The following is an 18045-nucleotide window of genomic DNA, read 5'->3' as shown; positions in this document are numbered from 1 at the left end:
CTACTGAGTCACGTCTACAAAATGCATCGCAAGAAGGAAGAGGAACTGTGATGTAAATGGGACAGATCTCTGCACACAGCACAGAGACAGACACTGCTGGATCACAAATACAGTCTCTATTTAAAGGGAGAAAGAAATATTGTGCTTTCAATCCATTTATATGGCAGTATCTCTCTCTACTCTTCAGATATTTGTCTGCAATCTTCCTTCTAGCCATTTTTCTTGATTTCGAGTACTGCAACAATGCTGTCCTTCAATGAGAAGGGATGGTTTTCCACAAGCTATTGCTTAGCTTCACTTTCAGAGGAAACAATCCTTAGAATAGTTATGTCTAATATTAAGAAGGAATTAATCTAAAGCATGTCTGTTCATTTAAAAACATATTGTGTTTTCCTCCTGTTCCTTCAAAAATCTGTTTGCTTAGTACCACATACAGAAAGCTAATCTAGTCAGAAGGCAGTTCCATAAGAACCTTGTATATTTTTGTGAGATTCAATGCTTGTACAAGATTTTTCCTGCACACACCTAATAATATAAGCTGTAGAATTAAGTATCTTAAACATATAATTCTTTTTAATCAAACAACATTTAAGAGCACTACTTCTATCTCAAAGGTGGCACATTTGGGTGCTTAACTTATCACTTCAGAACCCTTGCTGTTTGCCCAATTACGTGTTCTGAAGATCTCATTATCTGGACAAAAAAACAAGAAAACACTACAGGGATAGGAGTGGTGAAAAAGAATAGAATTAGGACTGGTTCTTATTCTACTGCAGTAGAGGAGACCATACTTTCAGGCTTAATGTTTTTCAACAACAGGAAGGCACGTGGCTACAGACATTTCTCAAAAAAGGAAATGTAAAAAACCTTCACAGAACATTAAAGATACATTGAGAGAAGAATTTAACATTTCAATTGGAAACTTGATGATGATGACATAACTAAAGGTTATCTAAAACCTTTTCCAGTGCTACTTTTCATGCATCCCAAAGGGAAAGAGATTTGCCTTTTGATGAGAAGAATGCTTGAAGCAACACCATTTTTGCTAGATCATCTCAGACCACTTCTCTGGGTTCAATAACTCTTCTAGAAATTGATACAAGTTTTACATGGAACAGTGCTGATCAGCACACATTCCTCAACACAGTTTTTTAATAGCTTATATTTCAGATTGGTCTACTACTTCTATCTTTTTAATCAGACTGACACATACCATGCTTGAGATAGCTAACTGTCAGATAACTGTCTGTAATGCAAGGATGTGCCCAGTCCCAGTGAGTAAAAGGTAATAGGACAGGAAAGATTTTTTGGCACACAGTACTTAGCAAAGTGTTCTGTTTTTCATTTAGGCTCTGAAACAGTACAAATAAAAATAATTAAAAATAATAAACTTCCACTGAGGATTTATGTGCACTGAGGAAGCAAATCACAGAGCATGTATGTGGGACTGCAGGTATCCCTCTGCAGACACAGTACCTTGTCTTGCTACTATTAAGCTGGCCATGCAGTCTGGGACGCTTGTTCCTGCAGCTAGGAAAGTAATGCCCATGATCACATCTGGTATCCCAAGGGTGTATCCAATCACAGTCACCTGAAGAGTAAGGAAAGGAGATAAACGTGTCAGATTTGGAAAGTCTGCTCTACCCGATACAACTGTAGCATACTCTGATCTCTGGTGTAGATTCCAGAAGAATTAGATTGAAGATCCATTTCTGCAAATGAAGTAAGTGTGGAATAACTAGCCTAAAATCAACCTTGTGAAAAGTACCTTGGACACAGTCTTCAACATTTTTGAGCAAACAGTAAGCTCCATTTTCTGAACTTCTAACAGGACATGCTGATCTTTTAAAGAGGAGCACAGACATGGAGTCAATCTGTGGTTTTGTTTTTATTTTATACCCAATAATAGCAAGATTGTTATTGCTTCTTCTTGAAAAAGGATTGGAATCAATTTATAACATGATAGAGTGTCAGAGACATAAAGAGCTTCTTATATTCCAGCACGTGAAGAAGGAAACAGTTCTTCAAATAACTCCTGATACAATCCCAAAGCAAGCAGCTCTGGTTTTGCTTCCCCTGAGAGTCCAGATGCAGCTTTACAACTACTAAGGGAAGGGCTGAAACTTGTAGCAGAACTCTTGGAAAGGACAGGGAACATTATTTAACTGGAACACCCAATGAAGACTGAAAAAAAAGTGAATAAAAGCACTAACAGGCAACTGAGCATGCAAAAGAAATAGCCCTGTGAGAGTGAGAAGACAAAAGCAGGAGGAGCTCCTTCCTTGCACAGAATACCAAGGGTGAAAGTCTTTAAGTTTCTGTGTTGTTTTCTTGAAATACCCTGTCAGCCCTGTGCATGAGGAAGACTAGACCCGTTACCAAGGAAAAGGTGTACTTTAGGAACTCACCCACTCACAAACCTTCATACTTTCAAAGGCAAGTGGTAGCTCAGACATAGGAGTAGGCATGATTCTCCTGTCATAAATACTATAAGGTCAGGTGGCATCTTAAAATAAGAGGGTTTGCAGTCTTGGCAAGCATGTCTTGTTTGTGAAGGGGACATCTACAAATGGAATCAAGGTGCAGAGCATGGTCTGACAAAGGACATATGGTATGAAATGAATCTGTGGTTTTGGCACTATTATACCAGGCAGAACGAGTGGCTGGCATATGGATCTCTCAACCTTCAGAGAGGGGGATTACTTACTAGTGTAAAAAACTATGTATCAAGTGTGTATTAAAAACAGAAAGAAGCATAAATATAAAGCAGTCTGCAAATGTCTGACACATTTGGAGAAGGTATGAATGTTCTCCACCCAAAAAATACTTTGCAAATAAGTTCAAGAACAAAATGTCTTCCATATATACAACTGTAAGAGTATACATTTGGCTATGACTGTGCTTACTTATACAGCTACATATTCTTCAGCACAAAACAAGCTGACTACTTCGCTGTATGTTCCTTTAAAAAGAAAAATGATCACAGAATTCTTTGGCAGCGCATCGTACCTATCTTCTAGCTACAGTTATCTACAGCTTCGTGGGTTTGCATCTTTTAGTGCAGAAAAAGGTAACTTTCTGTATTTCAAAAGTATAGTTCCCACCACAGAAACTAGCTGAAGAGCTTTTCTATTCATTTAACTTCTCTGACTGAAAACATGAACTTGATAATCGGAAGGAGGGTAAAAAGAAAAAAAACAAACCATAAACCTATTTAATACTTGCAGTAAATGTGCTCCTAAAGTGATCGCAGTGTAGACCTGTTACACTGATTCTCAAAGAAAGGGTAAATGGAAACCTAAGAAAGCATGACATGAAGTATGATAGTCTTTCTCTAAGACTTTAATGAATTATGCCACTCTATTTGGAGGTTTACAGCACTTCAAATTTTGCCGTCCATCTGCCTCTTATACATGTTTGTTTCAGTATCAGACCATACCACCCAGTTCCTAAAGGCGTCTAAGAGTAGCTGTTATGAGCTGAAGACTTCTATTTAGACTCCCTTTCATTATTAGGATGTGAATAACAACATTATTTGAAATTCAAGCGGTATTGGGCACCATACAGTAAAGGACCAATAATTTGTACAGAAAAGAGTAGCAGAAAGATGTTTTAAGATAATTTTAAGGGTTAAGAGTACAAACTGAAAAGACTATGCTATGAATACACGTCTTTAACAAATAGAGAAAGGATCTATGATCTATTTTGAGATTCAAATTCTACTCTCTATGGCAGGTTTTTCTACAAGGACTTACCATCCACACCATAAAGTAGGAGAACAAGGCAATCCAGAGAGTGGATAAGATGAATGTGAACATAAACCAGCTCTCCCAGCGGGGTTTGCTGCAGTTTGGAATGGTGCAAAAGAGCACGAATATCAATGGCCATGTCAAAATCCATTTAATTTTATTCATTTTTCCTTCTGCAGGACAAAAACAAAGGAAAGAACTAGTTTAATTTCTTTCATTAGTTTCACAGGCCCAGACTTCTTTGAACACAGCAGATGACAAGATCTCAGAAGGCTGGTTACAACTGTGCACATCAGCTCATTTTCTAGCATATCTAGGCTTGCTCTCTCTTTGCACTCTCAAGTAAATTCTGCCCTTGCATGCACATCCAGAATCTTAATGCTAAGCCTGCCAAAGTGTACGTAAATCCAAGAAGGATTTACAAGGATTTAAAAGTATGGCTGCTTTTATAACCAAAATGAATGTTCTGATCTACTGCACTCTCAAATACCTGCATTACAATTAATCCAAAAGCAAAATTAAACAAACAAACAACAAAACAATATTTTAAAAAGAAGATGGAAAACCTTGTAGTCAAAATAACCTGCAGCTTATGTGCAGCAACAGAAAACAAACTAAACAGAAGTACAGACCCAACCTGTGAACATGATAAACTGCTTTCACATACCCAAATGTGGACACCTGGGCAGAATTTCAACCTAGGCCTTAGAAGATGCAGATTTGTTAACTCTCTCCAGTTGCACACAGCTCCACCCTGGGTTACTCTCTTATCCTCTATAAAACAATGACTTTCCTTGTACAGCTCACTGAAATTAACAAGGAAGCAACACCAGATCTCTGTCACTAATGATGAAGGCAAGAACAGATTTTCTAATTTTCCAACAGAAGTGAAGTTGTTTGAGTAAAAGCCTGAAGGGCAGGTAATAAACAGGGAAAAGACCCATCAGTTTCACCAGAAATTTTCTTTCTACAAAAACACTGTAATGTAGGACTTGTTTAATGCAAGATTTTGTCAGTGAATTCAACTGAATCAAGTCTGTCCTCTGTACCAACGAGCACCAGACACAAAGACATCAAGCATCAAACCTTTGAAAATTAATAATACCTTTGCAATTGAGGAGATTTCTTAATAGTTGTCCAAATGCAAGTCCCCACTCATTTACTTAGATACATATCCTAGTGCTAAGCTAGAGATCAGCTCCTTAAGATTTCCTTGGGAATTCCAAGATGCCATTAACCCACCAGGAAACCTTAGACTATTTGGCCTTTTATTTATGCCCTTTTAGTCTGTGTCCATGGAATTTCTAATGCAAAAGAGCTACTAAAGTCTCTTAATCCAACCCTACTTCTACATTTTTACCACAAGTCTGTGAACGAAACACAGATTTTAAAGATAAGTCTTTCTCCACCCTTACATGTACTGTTACACAAGTTTTAACAACAGTAATTCTTCTGTCCTGTCCAGAAGAAAAAAGACACTTTTTAGCTCATGAATCACTAACTTTATTAACAAGGCTGTGAATATCCTATGGCATTTTATACCTCCTCCTGTTCAATTTGTTTTGGTTTGGATCATTAAAGGACTCCTGCTGGTTAATCTGTGCTCTGTCTACCCATGCTGCTAAGCTTGGGTCATAATCAAACAAGTCAGTATGGCCCAGGCGGATAATTTCCTTAGTGTAAATTCCAAATGCAGGGTGAGTGGGCGACTGTTTGACAGGAAAAACTTATGGATCTGATTCCGATCTGATGTTGGCTAAATCTGAGCGACTTCATTGGTGCTACACACAGGGGATTCAGGCTCATCTGTCTTTCAAACAACATGAAAAAAGAAACAAAATTGCCTGTGGAACAAAGAGGGAACAAACAGATGCTCTCAGCCTCTGTTGGAGAATATGTATCTTGTCACAGATCCTATCTAATGTACTGAATTACTTTAACAAATGCTTAACTGTGAGAATTTGCAGGGCCTTACTGCTGGCATTGCTATGCTTTCTCAGGTCTAGGAAAACAGAAATGTTGGTGGATAACTAGTTACCTTTCTTCTATCTTACTAGTGATGCACTATCCACAAAAAGCCTGGGCTAAAACTGCTTTAAAGAGCAATTATAATTCACGGAGGTGATGTTTGTATTCATCACATAGCACCAGGTTTGAGATTTTAGGGATTAGAAACAGCAGTTTTGGGTTTTGCTGGCCATTTGCAGCTAGTTTGGAATAGTTCTGAACTTTTATGCTGGCTTCTCTTTTACAAACTTTTATATAAGCCCTAAACATATCTAGCCTTATAGTTCTCCAGCTCTTGCTACACTGGGTCACGGAACTATGTGTGGCACTCAGTGCTAAAGAAGTCTTGTGCTCTTATGCTGTATCTTAATAGTTTAGTAAGAACGTAGTGCACTTAGCAGCAACTTCAGCTCTTTTCCTTTGGACCCTGATGCTCTCATTCACATCACCTGGCTAAACTGAATACACAAAAAACATCCAGGCTGAAATGTTCAGTTCTTTTTAAACTACTTATTGTGCTACTCTTTTTTATAACTAAACATGTCAAAATGTTTTATGATTGTTGTTTAGCTTCCTAGTATACCTGCAAGGAGAAAAGTTTTCATCCTCATTAAGCCTATTATTCAATACATAGCTGTTCTATAAAAGTATACCAACAGCCCTATTATAAGAGGCTAGCTCAGTAGTTTTACAAGCAGTACCAGCTACACCTATGAGCCCTGGGTCTGAAGGCTGTTGCAGCAATTCACAGCTGAGGAAGGGTGCATTTTGCTGCACTTCCTTGTGAAAATAATGAGAGAATATTGCTTTATTATAGAAGGCAACATCATTATAGAAGAGCCTATTTTCGATGTTTCTAAAAATGCATTAAGAGAGAGCCCTACAGCAAAGAGTCCTTCATTAAATCTCAACACATTTCTGGGCTTGTCGTCTTTCCAGATGTTCTCAGCATTGATCACTGCTCACATACATATATGATATTGTTAAAAGAAGTCACAAACACACCTTGCAGCACTGATAGGAAAGAAATATTTCCTTAAGGTGTGATGGAAAGTCACTTTCTATAGGAAAAACACTACCCTATTTAGAACATTCACACACAGAGTAGAGATGCACTTTGCATAAAAGCAAGAAATTACACTTGTGTTTGCATTCAGATCAGGTTTTCAGATCTTGAAATAAATCTCCTGACACTCCCAATTTATTGTCTTTTGGTTTGCTAGGCAGAGCAGCCCTGGGTCACACCAATGAAATTCCACTGACATATAACTGGAGGTATACACCTAGGGTGCTCTAAATAATGAGCAATTTAGTCCATGGGACCATGCTAGAGCTGGCCCCAAAGATAACTTCTTAATGCTTAAAGTGTAGATAAGCTCAATCAATAAGCTGCATGAAAAACACTCACTGAGTTTAGACAGACTCCACTTGGTCTTCCCTTTAAAAGAATAGCAATCTAGCACAGACCTTAGCTTCACATATTGACTACTTCAAAACATGTCTTCAGAACACTGGAATGTCTACAGCTTCCCATGGGAAAAAGGTATCATCTAAAAGAAATTTAGTAGTTACAACCTTCCTGAAAAATACGAATCTAATTGGCATAAGGGAATTTCATAACTATGTTGTTATGAACGCCTACAGATTTATAACTTAAGGTAACTGGAATGATAGAAAAAGGTTTTCTCTACATTCACTTGTAAAACAAAGAAGGTTTTCTCAAGTTTACTTCTAATTTATTTACTTCTTATTTATCATTAGTAAAAAATGAACGTACATGTTTTTCCCCCAGTGGAAAGTGATTTTCAAATCACCTGTCTCCTGGGTCCTAATTAGGCTTTATACTGGAGATTATATTTATGCTCGCATATCATTAGCAGTATTAACTCAAATCTTGGCCTGAAGATGTGTTATGAGTAGCATACACACCTCCACATGGGAACTTCACAATAATTCAGTCAGCGAGTATATTACTGCTAGAAAGTTCTGTGATCTATCAGAGTTGAGAGTGACTGGAAAAACTTAGCATATGCAAATTAGCCAATCTGAGAGCTTAATTCCTGAGCATTCCCAAAACACAGCAGAGGAACATCAATTTTTGTCCAAATATGGGACTAGCACTGAAGCAACCAGAAGAGATATAACAAATATTGTTAATTTTCCATCAGAAATATCTTCCACTGAAAAATCCAAAGTAAATGCTTTTCAATTTGCTGTCAGGAAAATTAACACAGAAACTGCCCTTCAGGCCTCTTGGAAAATCCCCATTGATTTCAGTTCTGCAATTTGCTCTAGGAACTGTGGAAGTAAGAGACTCCCTGCATTAATGCACTACTGCCAGCCTATGCAGCAGATAGAAAGGTGTCCAAGAAGTCCTGGCTTTTGTCAGCCTTCCAACTGGGAAGCTGATATGTTAAAACATTGCTATTTCAATTCTTCTGCAACAGAGTTTGGAAACAACTTCTTTTTTTTCCTCTGAAAAAATACTGAGGTTTTACTTCTCACTCTCATTGAAAATAGAGTGCTTTCCAAAATATTAAGACTTCTCTCAGAAGTTTCATTTTCCAGAACGCAAGTTCCAAACTCCAGACCATTAAATCTGTACCAAACAACCTATATTTCTATTCTGAGTCTGTACCTCTGCCAATCCTTGTATGCTCAGATTCATGCCAATAATTCTCTCTTAAAGACACATCTTTGGTGTGCTGAGAACTGGTCCTGAAAAAAGACTTTGCACCATTTGCAGAAACAAGCTTTACTCTCAGAGTTACTATAGGTTTACACAGGACAATATTCAACAAAAACTAAACATAACTGAGCAGGGTGCTCGCTTGTTTGACTTGGTTGGATTTTTGGCATAATTTAGTTTTATGTTTTCACTGTGCTACCTACTTTATCACTTTTTTTTTTTTAAGGCAGAAGTGGGATTCACAGAATTCCTCAAGTTCCTCCTTTCCCTTCCAAAATGATGAGCGAACATAACAGAGTTACTAAATTAAACTTGCACCTATTTTTCTGCCAATTTCTCCTGTATATCTTCCTACACAGAACACATTAGCTGCTCTCCTGGAACACTTTTTCTCCTTTATTTTTCTACAAAAGGATTCTGCCTCATGAGCTCCAAGAATACAGTTCAAATCAAAAGGCGGTATATGTGAAAGCCAGTGAGATCTGCCTCAGAAGCACACTTGTGAAATAAAATTCTATGGTAGATGTGCTATTACACAGACATTAGATAAGAATGCCAAAAATGCATTTCAGAATACAGCAGTTAATTATCAGTCTGAAATACCTTCTTGGAAGAACTCCTCTCTTACAGTGCCAAAGAAGCAATGGGAACCAGCTCCTTCCTAACTCTGTCACCTAAATCATGTTTCCAGATTTAGGCAAAAGCACCATAAAGCAGGACGGATAAAGAGTCTGAGAAACAACAAAGAGGAATAAAAATTCACAGTAAAATTTACTTTAAACACATTAGGAGCAGGAAGCATGCTGGGCCCACTTGTGAACAAAGTATAAAAGAGCACTGAGAGAGGATATGGACATTGCTGAGATGTTAAAAGAATGCTCTACATCAGTGTTTGCATAGACTAACACACTCCTAAAGTTGAAAACAGCAAAAGATCATAATGAGTTTCAGGGCAGAAGGGCCTAAATTTGTCTCATTCTTCCCAGGACTTCTTCATAAAGTCATGATTGGATTTAGAATATTGGGCTGGATGAACATTTGTTTTGACTGAGTACAAATATTTTCTACAATTTTAGTTAGACACAGTTAATTCCTTTTTGATTCTGTTCTGTATGTTGTCTTCATACTTTGTATCCATACAAAAAATGAGCAGGATCGGTAATCTCCTTTATTGCTATCTTATTTTAGCTCCAGGAATTAATATTCCTGTTTTAGCTAACACCATAATGACTTATGTAAAGCATCATTGGTCCAATCCTATAAGAGATGGAATTCTTCATTTCTGTGAAACCAGTAAGAGCTGAGAACACTTTGTGTTTTAAAGGACCTTGAACATGTGACAATGAATGAGATTTAAGCATCCATTAAGAGCTGCACAGAAGTGCTTTTCTGAGTCTGGGCTCTAAAACATTACTGAGCTATTCATGGGCTTTTACACATCATTTTGTTGTTAACATATGCCTGCTCAATTTCATCCTGCTTTATTCTAATCCTTTTTTACCCGCCCGAAGTCTAAGACCTGTTTCCAAACAACTGTACAGTAATAGAACAGTAAAGCATCAAATCAGCCTTTGTCTCAGAGGATAATTATTTATGCCTTAATGGTTAGGTCAATAAAGGAATTCCTCTACCAAAGAGAACATTTCTACCCACAGAGAGACTAGAGACAAAGGCTGTTTTGCACAATGATGTGTACTTTCCATACGAGCTACATACTGTATCCTGTTTCAAGACAGGCCTGAACCACACCCTGAGGCTGAATATCTTGGAATGTTTGACATATGGAATCTAGGCTAGAGATGAGTTACGACTATTTTCATGTAAAAATGTTTTTCTCTATTTCTGTGTGCTAAAGCCCTTCTTTTATTATTAAGCATCACCACAAGGGATAGAGGAGAACAGTAAGTAAATCTTACGGATGGCAAATGATACCTGGGCATTACTTAAAGATTAAACTTTTTTTTTTTTAATTTTTTTTTTTAATTTTTGGAAAAAAAAAAAAATTGTTCTTGCAAAAGGATGCAGAACATACAATTTGAGGGAGGGAAGTCAGACTCCAAAATAGGCTAAAATAGATGACTAAAGAAAGCAGAAAATAAAGGGTTGGGACACTTTATAGCCACTTTGTTACAGTTCTTTAAAAAATTGGAATGAATTTTCTACTTATCACACTGCAAGCAGTTGACTTGGAAAGTCCATTCAGTGCTTATTCTTCATTGAGCTCTTTATGACACTGAAAGAATAGCTTGAAAATACATCAGAAGAAAAATGGAGGGGATTTGGGGAAATTGTCTGCAGAACTACCTTTTCCCTAAAGCAAGTTTCAAATGACAGGATTTTTTTTTAGGCTACTGATTGTGTCACAGCACTCAACAAAGAATGATGCTGTTTATATTTTCCCCAAAGTTATTTGAAATGTACTTTTGAAAGGAAAAATATAAGAATTTTCCCTCAGAATATAATCACAGAATCATAGAATATCCCTTGTGGGAAGTGAACCACAAGAATCACTGAGTCCAACCGCTGGCTCCACACACAATCACTCAAAACCCAAATCATATTTCTGAGACTGTTGTCCAAACACTTATTAAACTCCGTCAGCTTGGGGCTGTGCCCTGAGGAACCTGTTCCATGCCCACCACTCTCTGGTGCAGAACCTTATCCTAAGGCCCCCACCTGGCCACCCCCTGACACAGCTGGCACTGGCTCTTGTTAAACTTCAAGTGATTTGTGATTGCCCAACCATTTAATTAGAGACTGTCTCCCAACAAGGTCCTCCCTACAGCACTTCCTAATTTAGTATCACCTGCAAACATCCTTAATATGCATGACTATCGTGTCCCCTGAGAAGAATCGGCACTAAAATGGAGTCCTGGTGACTGGCCACCAGTCTGATGTAACCCCATTTGACTATAACCCTTTGAGCCTAACCCATTAGTCAATTGTTCACCCATCATGTTATGTACTTGTATAGCTATAAGCTGGACATTTTGTTATATAGCCTGCATAGCTATATGCTGGGCATTTTGGTAATGAGAGACAGCATCAAAAACTTTGCTGAAATCCGAAAAGATGACATTTACTAGCTTCCCTTGATCAACTAGAAAGATGACTGTCATTAAAGAAAGCAAGTTAGTTATGTAGGACTTCTCCCTCATGAACCCACGTGGGCCATGACCAATGACTGCACTGCCTTTCAAGTGTTTTTCATTAACTCCCAGAATAATCTTCTCCATAATTTTAACAGGCATTGAGGTGAACAGTTAGTAGTGATGGTTACAGATTATCACCTCCAGACAGCAGAGGAATAACAATACCTGAAAACAATGATGAGGATTCACGTGATGTTAATGCTATTAACATTTTTTATGCAAATTCTTTGAGTCCACAATGAACTTTTGCTCCATTCCAGTAAAACTGAATCATCAGTGTTTCCACTGTGGCCTATTATACCTAATTTTCTTGTGGACTTTCTCAAAAATGCAGAAAAACTGCTGGATGCAAAAAGATCCTCTAAGAGAACACAGTACAGTAAGACATTAAACATAGCTTTATCCTATCATAGCTTGCTTCACTATTTGCTCAGTCACAATATATCTCTTTTAAACTGATGGCATGTGAAGCAATGGAATCTTAAAGAAAATATAATTGTGATAAATGGAGAATTCTTCCTTCTTTGTTTCTTTGCAATATTCATCCATAGTGCGAAATCTTGGGGTTAAACAGTAAGAATGTGAGAGAATACCAGTGACTACATACCTGTGATAGCTGATCTAATCTCTGCTGTCTAATCTCCAAAGTCAACCTGTAATGTGCTATGGACATCAGCACAGTGAGGTTGGTTACATACAGCCCTTCACACCAGTTTCTAAAAAATTTCAAATTCTTTTTCAAAAATTATTAGATGCTGCCATTTTAAGAATTTCAGACATCTTCAAAAGCATTAAATGTTATTTTTCCTTCTAAACCCTCCTTACTCTTTGTCTAAGACTCCCCTGCAGTCACTCTATCAAATTATGACATATTTATATACCCAGCTGCCTCTGTCCTAGTAATTTCCAGCAGAGCAGTCCTAGCAGTTCACTTCAAAATGGCAATGCAGTCATTGCCAAGCTGTTGTGTCAAATTTTTGAATACAAACCTTCCATACTTGCCTTCTCTTCACCTCTGGCAAATCAGGACTTCTATGGTGCACGATGGTTGGAAAACACATCCCTTAGATCTGCTTTTGGTCATGTAGCCTCCATATTTTACTGTTATGAAATCCAGCCACTAGAGAGTCAAATCATATCCTTTCTTCCTCTTCTTCCCACATATATTGTCTATTCCTACAACCCACTGTTTGGCATTTTAATTCTCTTGTCTCCTTGCCCTAAGCATCTGGAAAATAAAGCTTACCTGGCAATGAAAATGGAGACAGATTATCCTGTTCACTTTCCTCCTCTTGGTTCACCACAGGAATGTTCCCATTTTCAATATTCTGATGTCTCCCATTCTGAAGTGGCTTGCTTGATCCATTGGCAGACTGGATTAACCGCTGGCGCTGCACAGTATAGAAGACAAAACTGCTGTATGTTTCATTCTTTTTTACATCTTTGTTTTGCCACCTGTCCAGCCCAAGTCACATGAGCTGTGATGTCTCTCCACAAAGCCTTCCCTTTACCAGCAAAAGGAAATCTGTCTGTGGTCTACCTGTTTGTATGACATCAGTGTTGACCACACATCCCAAATTGGTGGCATGAGTACTGCAAGCCACGATCAACAAAGTTGTTGTATCTTTTCTTACACATCACATTTTAATGATATTCGTTATTCTGAAGCACTTCTCACTCAGCAGTTCCCACTCAAACCAGAGGTGCCATCATAAAATAGTGGTAACGACTACAATGTTTCTACCCTACTAAGCAGAGCTTATTCATTGCCTGAGATCTCTCCTACACAGGTCCAACTCTTCTGCCTCCTTCCCATCCCCATTCCTTGTGGTAAATGCAGGTATTACAGTACTATTTCAAAAGCATGATTAACTTGCAGTGTCCTCGTCACAAAGGTCATACATTTCCCTTTCAGACTGTTACATTCAAAATACATAGTACAATTATAGTGAGAGTACATATCAGTATATATTCTACTTACTGTGCTGAAGAATGTGAAATATAAGAAAAATTTCCTACTCTCGTATAAATAATAATTTAGTTTGCTAGATAACAGAGTTGATAAATGCCATCTTTTTAATCACAAACTGTTGCATCCTCATATAAACTGAAAAATAAAGTAACTGCTCAACATGCAAAGGAAATCTGGAACTAGTATTAACCCACAGTAATTAAAAATAGAGAAAACTGCAAAACTTTGGCAGTGAGAATACATCACAATATAGATTCAAAATGCCCTGATATGTTGTTATTTTTTTTGCTGATGTTGAACATCGTGCTAATACACTTGTTATTAGCTCCCTGGACGCATATACATTAAGAAGTACTTCTTTCTGATCAATGAATTGCTTTAAAGAAACACTTTTACAGAGACAGTTGCTACATTGTGTCCTATCTGATCTTTCCCCTGCTAACTGTACTTCAAACAAGGTCAGAACAGCATCACTTAGCCAGTCCTGTCACTTCAGCTGCAGGGTATGAAGTCAGCAATATACAGCAGTGACAGTCCTCAGAAACATGGCAGAATCTCAGTTCCACAGTCACTGGTACACTTTGGCAACCCCTCTGCTTTACAGTTATGCATTGTTTTCATAAACAACCTACCTCATTAATGATAATTCGGCTCGCCATCCGCATTCTGGTGCGTGGTCCAAACTTATTTGTGATCATAATCCGTAACCCAGCTTCAGGGAACCGGTATTTGGGGGGACTGGAGCAGATGATCTCATCCACCATCACAACGCTGTTTTTGCCATACTGCTGCCCACCCTTCACTAATGACCACAAATGGACAGAATTAGTTGTAAGATCCACTCGTCCCATTGCCCAGGTTTGTTTTCTTTAGGCAAGGATTAACACTAAAGTGAATATCTGAATTCACCATCGACTTTCCTGCAATATTTCTGCAGCCTGGTGAACTTGTTCATAAGTGGTGCATCTCATTTAGACCACAACTTGAAAGGTGATTTCACTACAGTAAGGCAGCCAACAACATGCTCTCAAATTTGTGGGAGCAGCATATATCGTGAAAATACACATATATTGTGAAAGCACAGATAGCACTCCCAAAACCTATAAATCTGTTCTACTAGATTAGAGTGCTTAATAGAAACTGATGCACAACCACTAGTCCTCGATGTTGCATTTACTCCACATGGAAAGGCATGCATAGAATATTATCATATCTTTAAAATTACAAGATTTTAAATTACACAAAATAGCAGTTGTCCAGAAAAAAAAAAAAAAAAAAGAAAAAGAAAAAAAAAAAAAGAAAGAAAAAAAAGAGATATTTTAAATAAATCTTTGTTAATATAAAGGAACTTGTAACAAGGTTAAGAGTTTTGTTCTGTGATGTGAGAACATAAACAGAGAAAATTATATTCAATCAACACAAATATAGGAAAGGAATTCTAAAGCCTAACACCAAACCAGTTTTCTCACAAATGCTACAGGCTACATACAGCAAATAAAGCAAGGCTCAGCAGACAGGAGACATACCCATATGGTGTTAGAAAGCAGGGCAAAAGATATGCATGACTGCAATAGTTATTACACATAATATTAGGGAAAAAAAAACATTCTTTTCTGCTTTCTTTACTGCTTTGCTTAGCTTAGCCCTCCCACTCCCCTTTTAAGTTGTTACTTACATTAAGAAGAAGAAGAGAATGTAGGAGGTAGAAGTGAAAGATAAATATTAGTGCATGGCTCCAGCCAGGAAGCAAAGAAATCTAGGGAAACATTCAACTCAAGCAAAGAAATTAAAATGGACCCGTTCTAAACACACAGAAATCTACATGGTTATGGTTTCTATTGTTACAGTGATATTTTTGCTTTTCAGGAAGATGTTTTTCTGGATCCATACAGTCGTAAATCGCATCATGCAATAAAGGCTGAACTGCCTCAAAGCATCTTCTAACAAGGTTGTTTTAAAGCTGAAGAAAAGTAACCTTCCATTGCCATCAAACACAAAAAAACAGCATGCCTTTAAATCATCAGTAAATGGCTACATCTTTTACCCTCCTGCATTTGAGTGTGCCGCTTTGTTTCACTACAAGGAGTTATCAGTGTGTACACTGGGGTGACCTGAGGAGTCATACAGAGAGATCTTTGGTTTCACAAAGAAATATGCTCTTTCCCAAGAATACACTCTGTAGTCTTGTCTTGAAGTTAAATCTCTAGAGGTGAAGGGAACTAAAAGCGTTTTGCATTTGGCAAACATAAAGGAGCAATTAACTTCTCCCTTCTGACATTTAAAACAAATTCACTTTGCTGAGCATTGCAACAGAAAATACAAGCAAGGAGCCCAGCCATTCTTATGACTCTTATAGTATGTAGTAGTTTTTCCTGTGAAAGAATATACAGAGAAACTATGAAGAAATCAAGCCTTGCAGAATACTGCCTAATCACATCAGCTTAACATTTGCAATAGTTAGACAAAGAAAAAAAATTATTTACATCAACCCTGGAAAAAAGGACAGATGTCTTTTAAAGTCTCATTGGATTAATTGCTCTCAAGTGAATTTTGGTCAAGTTTCCATAGCGCTTCTTTATCTTAAGGTATCATGAAAATAACATCAAAGCATTGCAATTGATCTAGAACTGCCTCTTAAAACAACCAGGAAACAGTGACAAAATGTACTCATCTTTGATAAAAACTGAGTAAAGACATAAAATAAATCACTGTATGTATATGAATAACTGCAGCCGTTCTGACCTACTGCAGCAAATTGCTCATGGGTTTTCACTGCAGCTCTAAAGGCTCACTCTATGTGCCTATAAATATAGATATATTGACTCCATAAAGAACAAATAAGCTCCATCTAAAAACTGCAAAAAATCCCACATCTTCACAGATGTGCAACAGTTAAAATTCTTTTTCAGTTCTCCATTGTGACATTTCTCTCCTTCTGAGAACAGCTTTTTCTTTTAACAGTCTTCCCATATTTCCTGCTCACCATGAGGGTCATCACCTCCAGCCCTGCCAAAGTCAACAGAAAGCTTCTTGCTGACTTCAATTCACCTCTAATCAGGCTCTTAAGGTATCTACATCACGCACACAATAAAAGCACTTTTATCATGAGCTTCTGTTTTCAGGCAGGCATCAAATCATGCCACCTGGTGGAAATGTATAAGGAAAGTCATATCCGTGCTTTAAAACAGGAGCACTGTTTAAAAAGTACTAATACTACACTTTCACATGTATGCGTAGGATTTGCCCTTGAAACTCACTTTATTTTAGAGCAAGAAGCTCTCCTTTTTCTCAGTAAAAGTCCACTAATGGAAGCTTTTATACTGTAGCAGAGGAAGTTCTGAAAATAATTTTTTAATAAAAGAGCTACATATTACGTATGTATTGTGGATTAGCAATGCTGCTGTTTCAGAGGCCTACTACTGAAGGAGGTGCAGCTCAGCTTAGGAAGCCAACCAAGTGCCAACTAACAGCAGGTTACCAATATGGCACACGGCATGTGTCCTGTTTTGATTTAAGAGAAACAGAACAGGGATCCACATGATGGTTTTCCAGGACAGTTCCTTGACACATAAGGTATCCATCAGTGGAGCAACTAGGCCGGCATCACCATCTTCCACTACCCAATTCAAACTCCATTATCTCCTTATCTTCTTGTTTATCTCCTCTGCTCTTTACCTGTGATAATGCCTACACTCTCACGCTTTTCTCACAATGGTCCCTTTAACGTGGTATGTATTTTTTGCAATGAATGCTGGAGAAGGCAAAGGGAATCTCACTGAAATTGTAGTCTCAGTGCATTATTATTATTATTATTATTATTAGAAAATTAAAGAAGAAATTTGCTGTGGACAACAGCTAGTAGAAAAACCATTCTTATGTGCCTGGGTTTTCTACATGTTCTTCACAAGTATCATTAAATAATCTTCACATTTCCTGAAAAGGAAATAGGTGGACAGACAAGCAGTCTGTGTTACATCCCTTTATCATAAAGTGGCCATAGAGATGAGTTGTAGAAGTATATAATAGAATCATGGAACCCTCAGAATCGGAAGGGACCTTTAAAGATCATTTAGTCCAACTCTCCTGCAAATGAACAGGAACATCCACAGCTAGATCAGGTTGCTCAGAGCCTAATCCAGCCTGGCCTTGAACATCTCCAGGGATGGGGCATCCATCACCTCTCTGGACAACCCGTTCCAGTTCCTCATCACCCTCACTGTAAAAGGCTTTTTCTTATATCTAACCTAAATCTACTCTCTAAGTTTGAACCCATTTCCCCTCATATCACCACAGATCCTGCTAAAGAGTCTGTCCTCTTCTTTCTTGTAGCTCCCCTTTAGATACTGAAAGGTCACTATCAGGTCACCTCGCAGCCTTCTCTTCTCTAGGCTTAGCAGCCTCAGCTCTTTCACCCTGTCCTCAAAGGAGAGGTGTTCCATCCCTTGGATCATTTTTGTGGCCCTCCTCTGGATGCAC

General features: G+C 37.9%; 1 protein-coding gene and 1 long non-coding RNA gene across 4 annotated transcripts in view; one reads left to right on the top strand and one right to left on the bottom strand.

Moving 5' to 3' along the window:
* SLC24A4 (solute carrier family 24 member 4) overlaps positions 1–18045 on the bottom strand; it is a 77356-nt gene that overhangs the window by 8635 nt on the left and 50676 nt on the right. For all 3 annotated transcript variants that reach the window (XR_014946775.1, XM_015865311.3, XM_015865312.3), the window contains exons 11-14: positions 14202–14371; positions 12844–12988; positions 3756–3922; positions 1477–1591 (exon numbers count right to left, since the gene is read on the bottom strand). Coding sequence is in view for 2 of the 3 variants with exons in the window: in XM_015865311.3 (XP_015720797.1) it covers positions 1477–1591; positions 3756–3922; positions 12844–12988; positions 14202–14371 (597 nt within the window). In the remaining variant the exon portion in view is untranslated. The remainder of the gene's footprint in view (positions 1–1476; positions 1592–3755; positions 3923–12843; positions 12989–14201; positions 14372–18045) is intronic.
* LOC146760781 (uncharacterized) overlaps positions 1–18045 on the top strand; it is a 40603-nt gene that overhangs the window by 12036 nt on the left and 10522 nt on the right. The window lies entirely within an intron of this gene.

Source organism: Coturnix japonica, chromosome 5 (assembly GCF_054131305.1).
Source record: "Coturnix japonica strain WE chromosome 5, WE-NBRP24, whole genome shotgun sequence".
Classification (NCBI taxonomy): Eukaryota; Metazoa; Chordata; class Aves; order Galliformes; family Phasianidae; genus Coturnix; species Coturnix japonica.
This window is presented reverse-complemented; position numbering and strand designations above follow the sequence as displayed.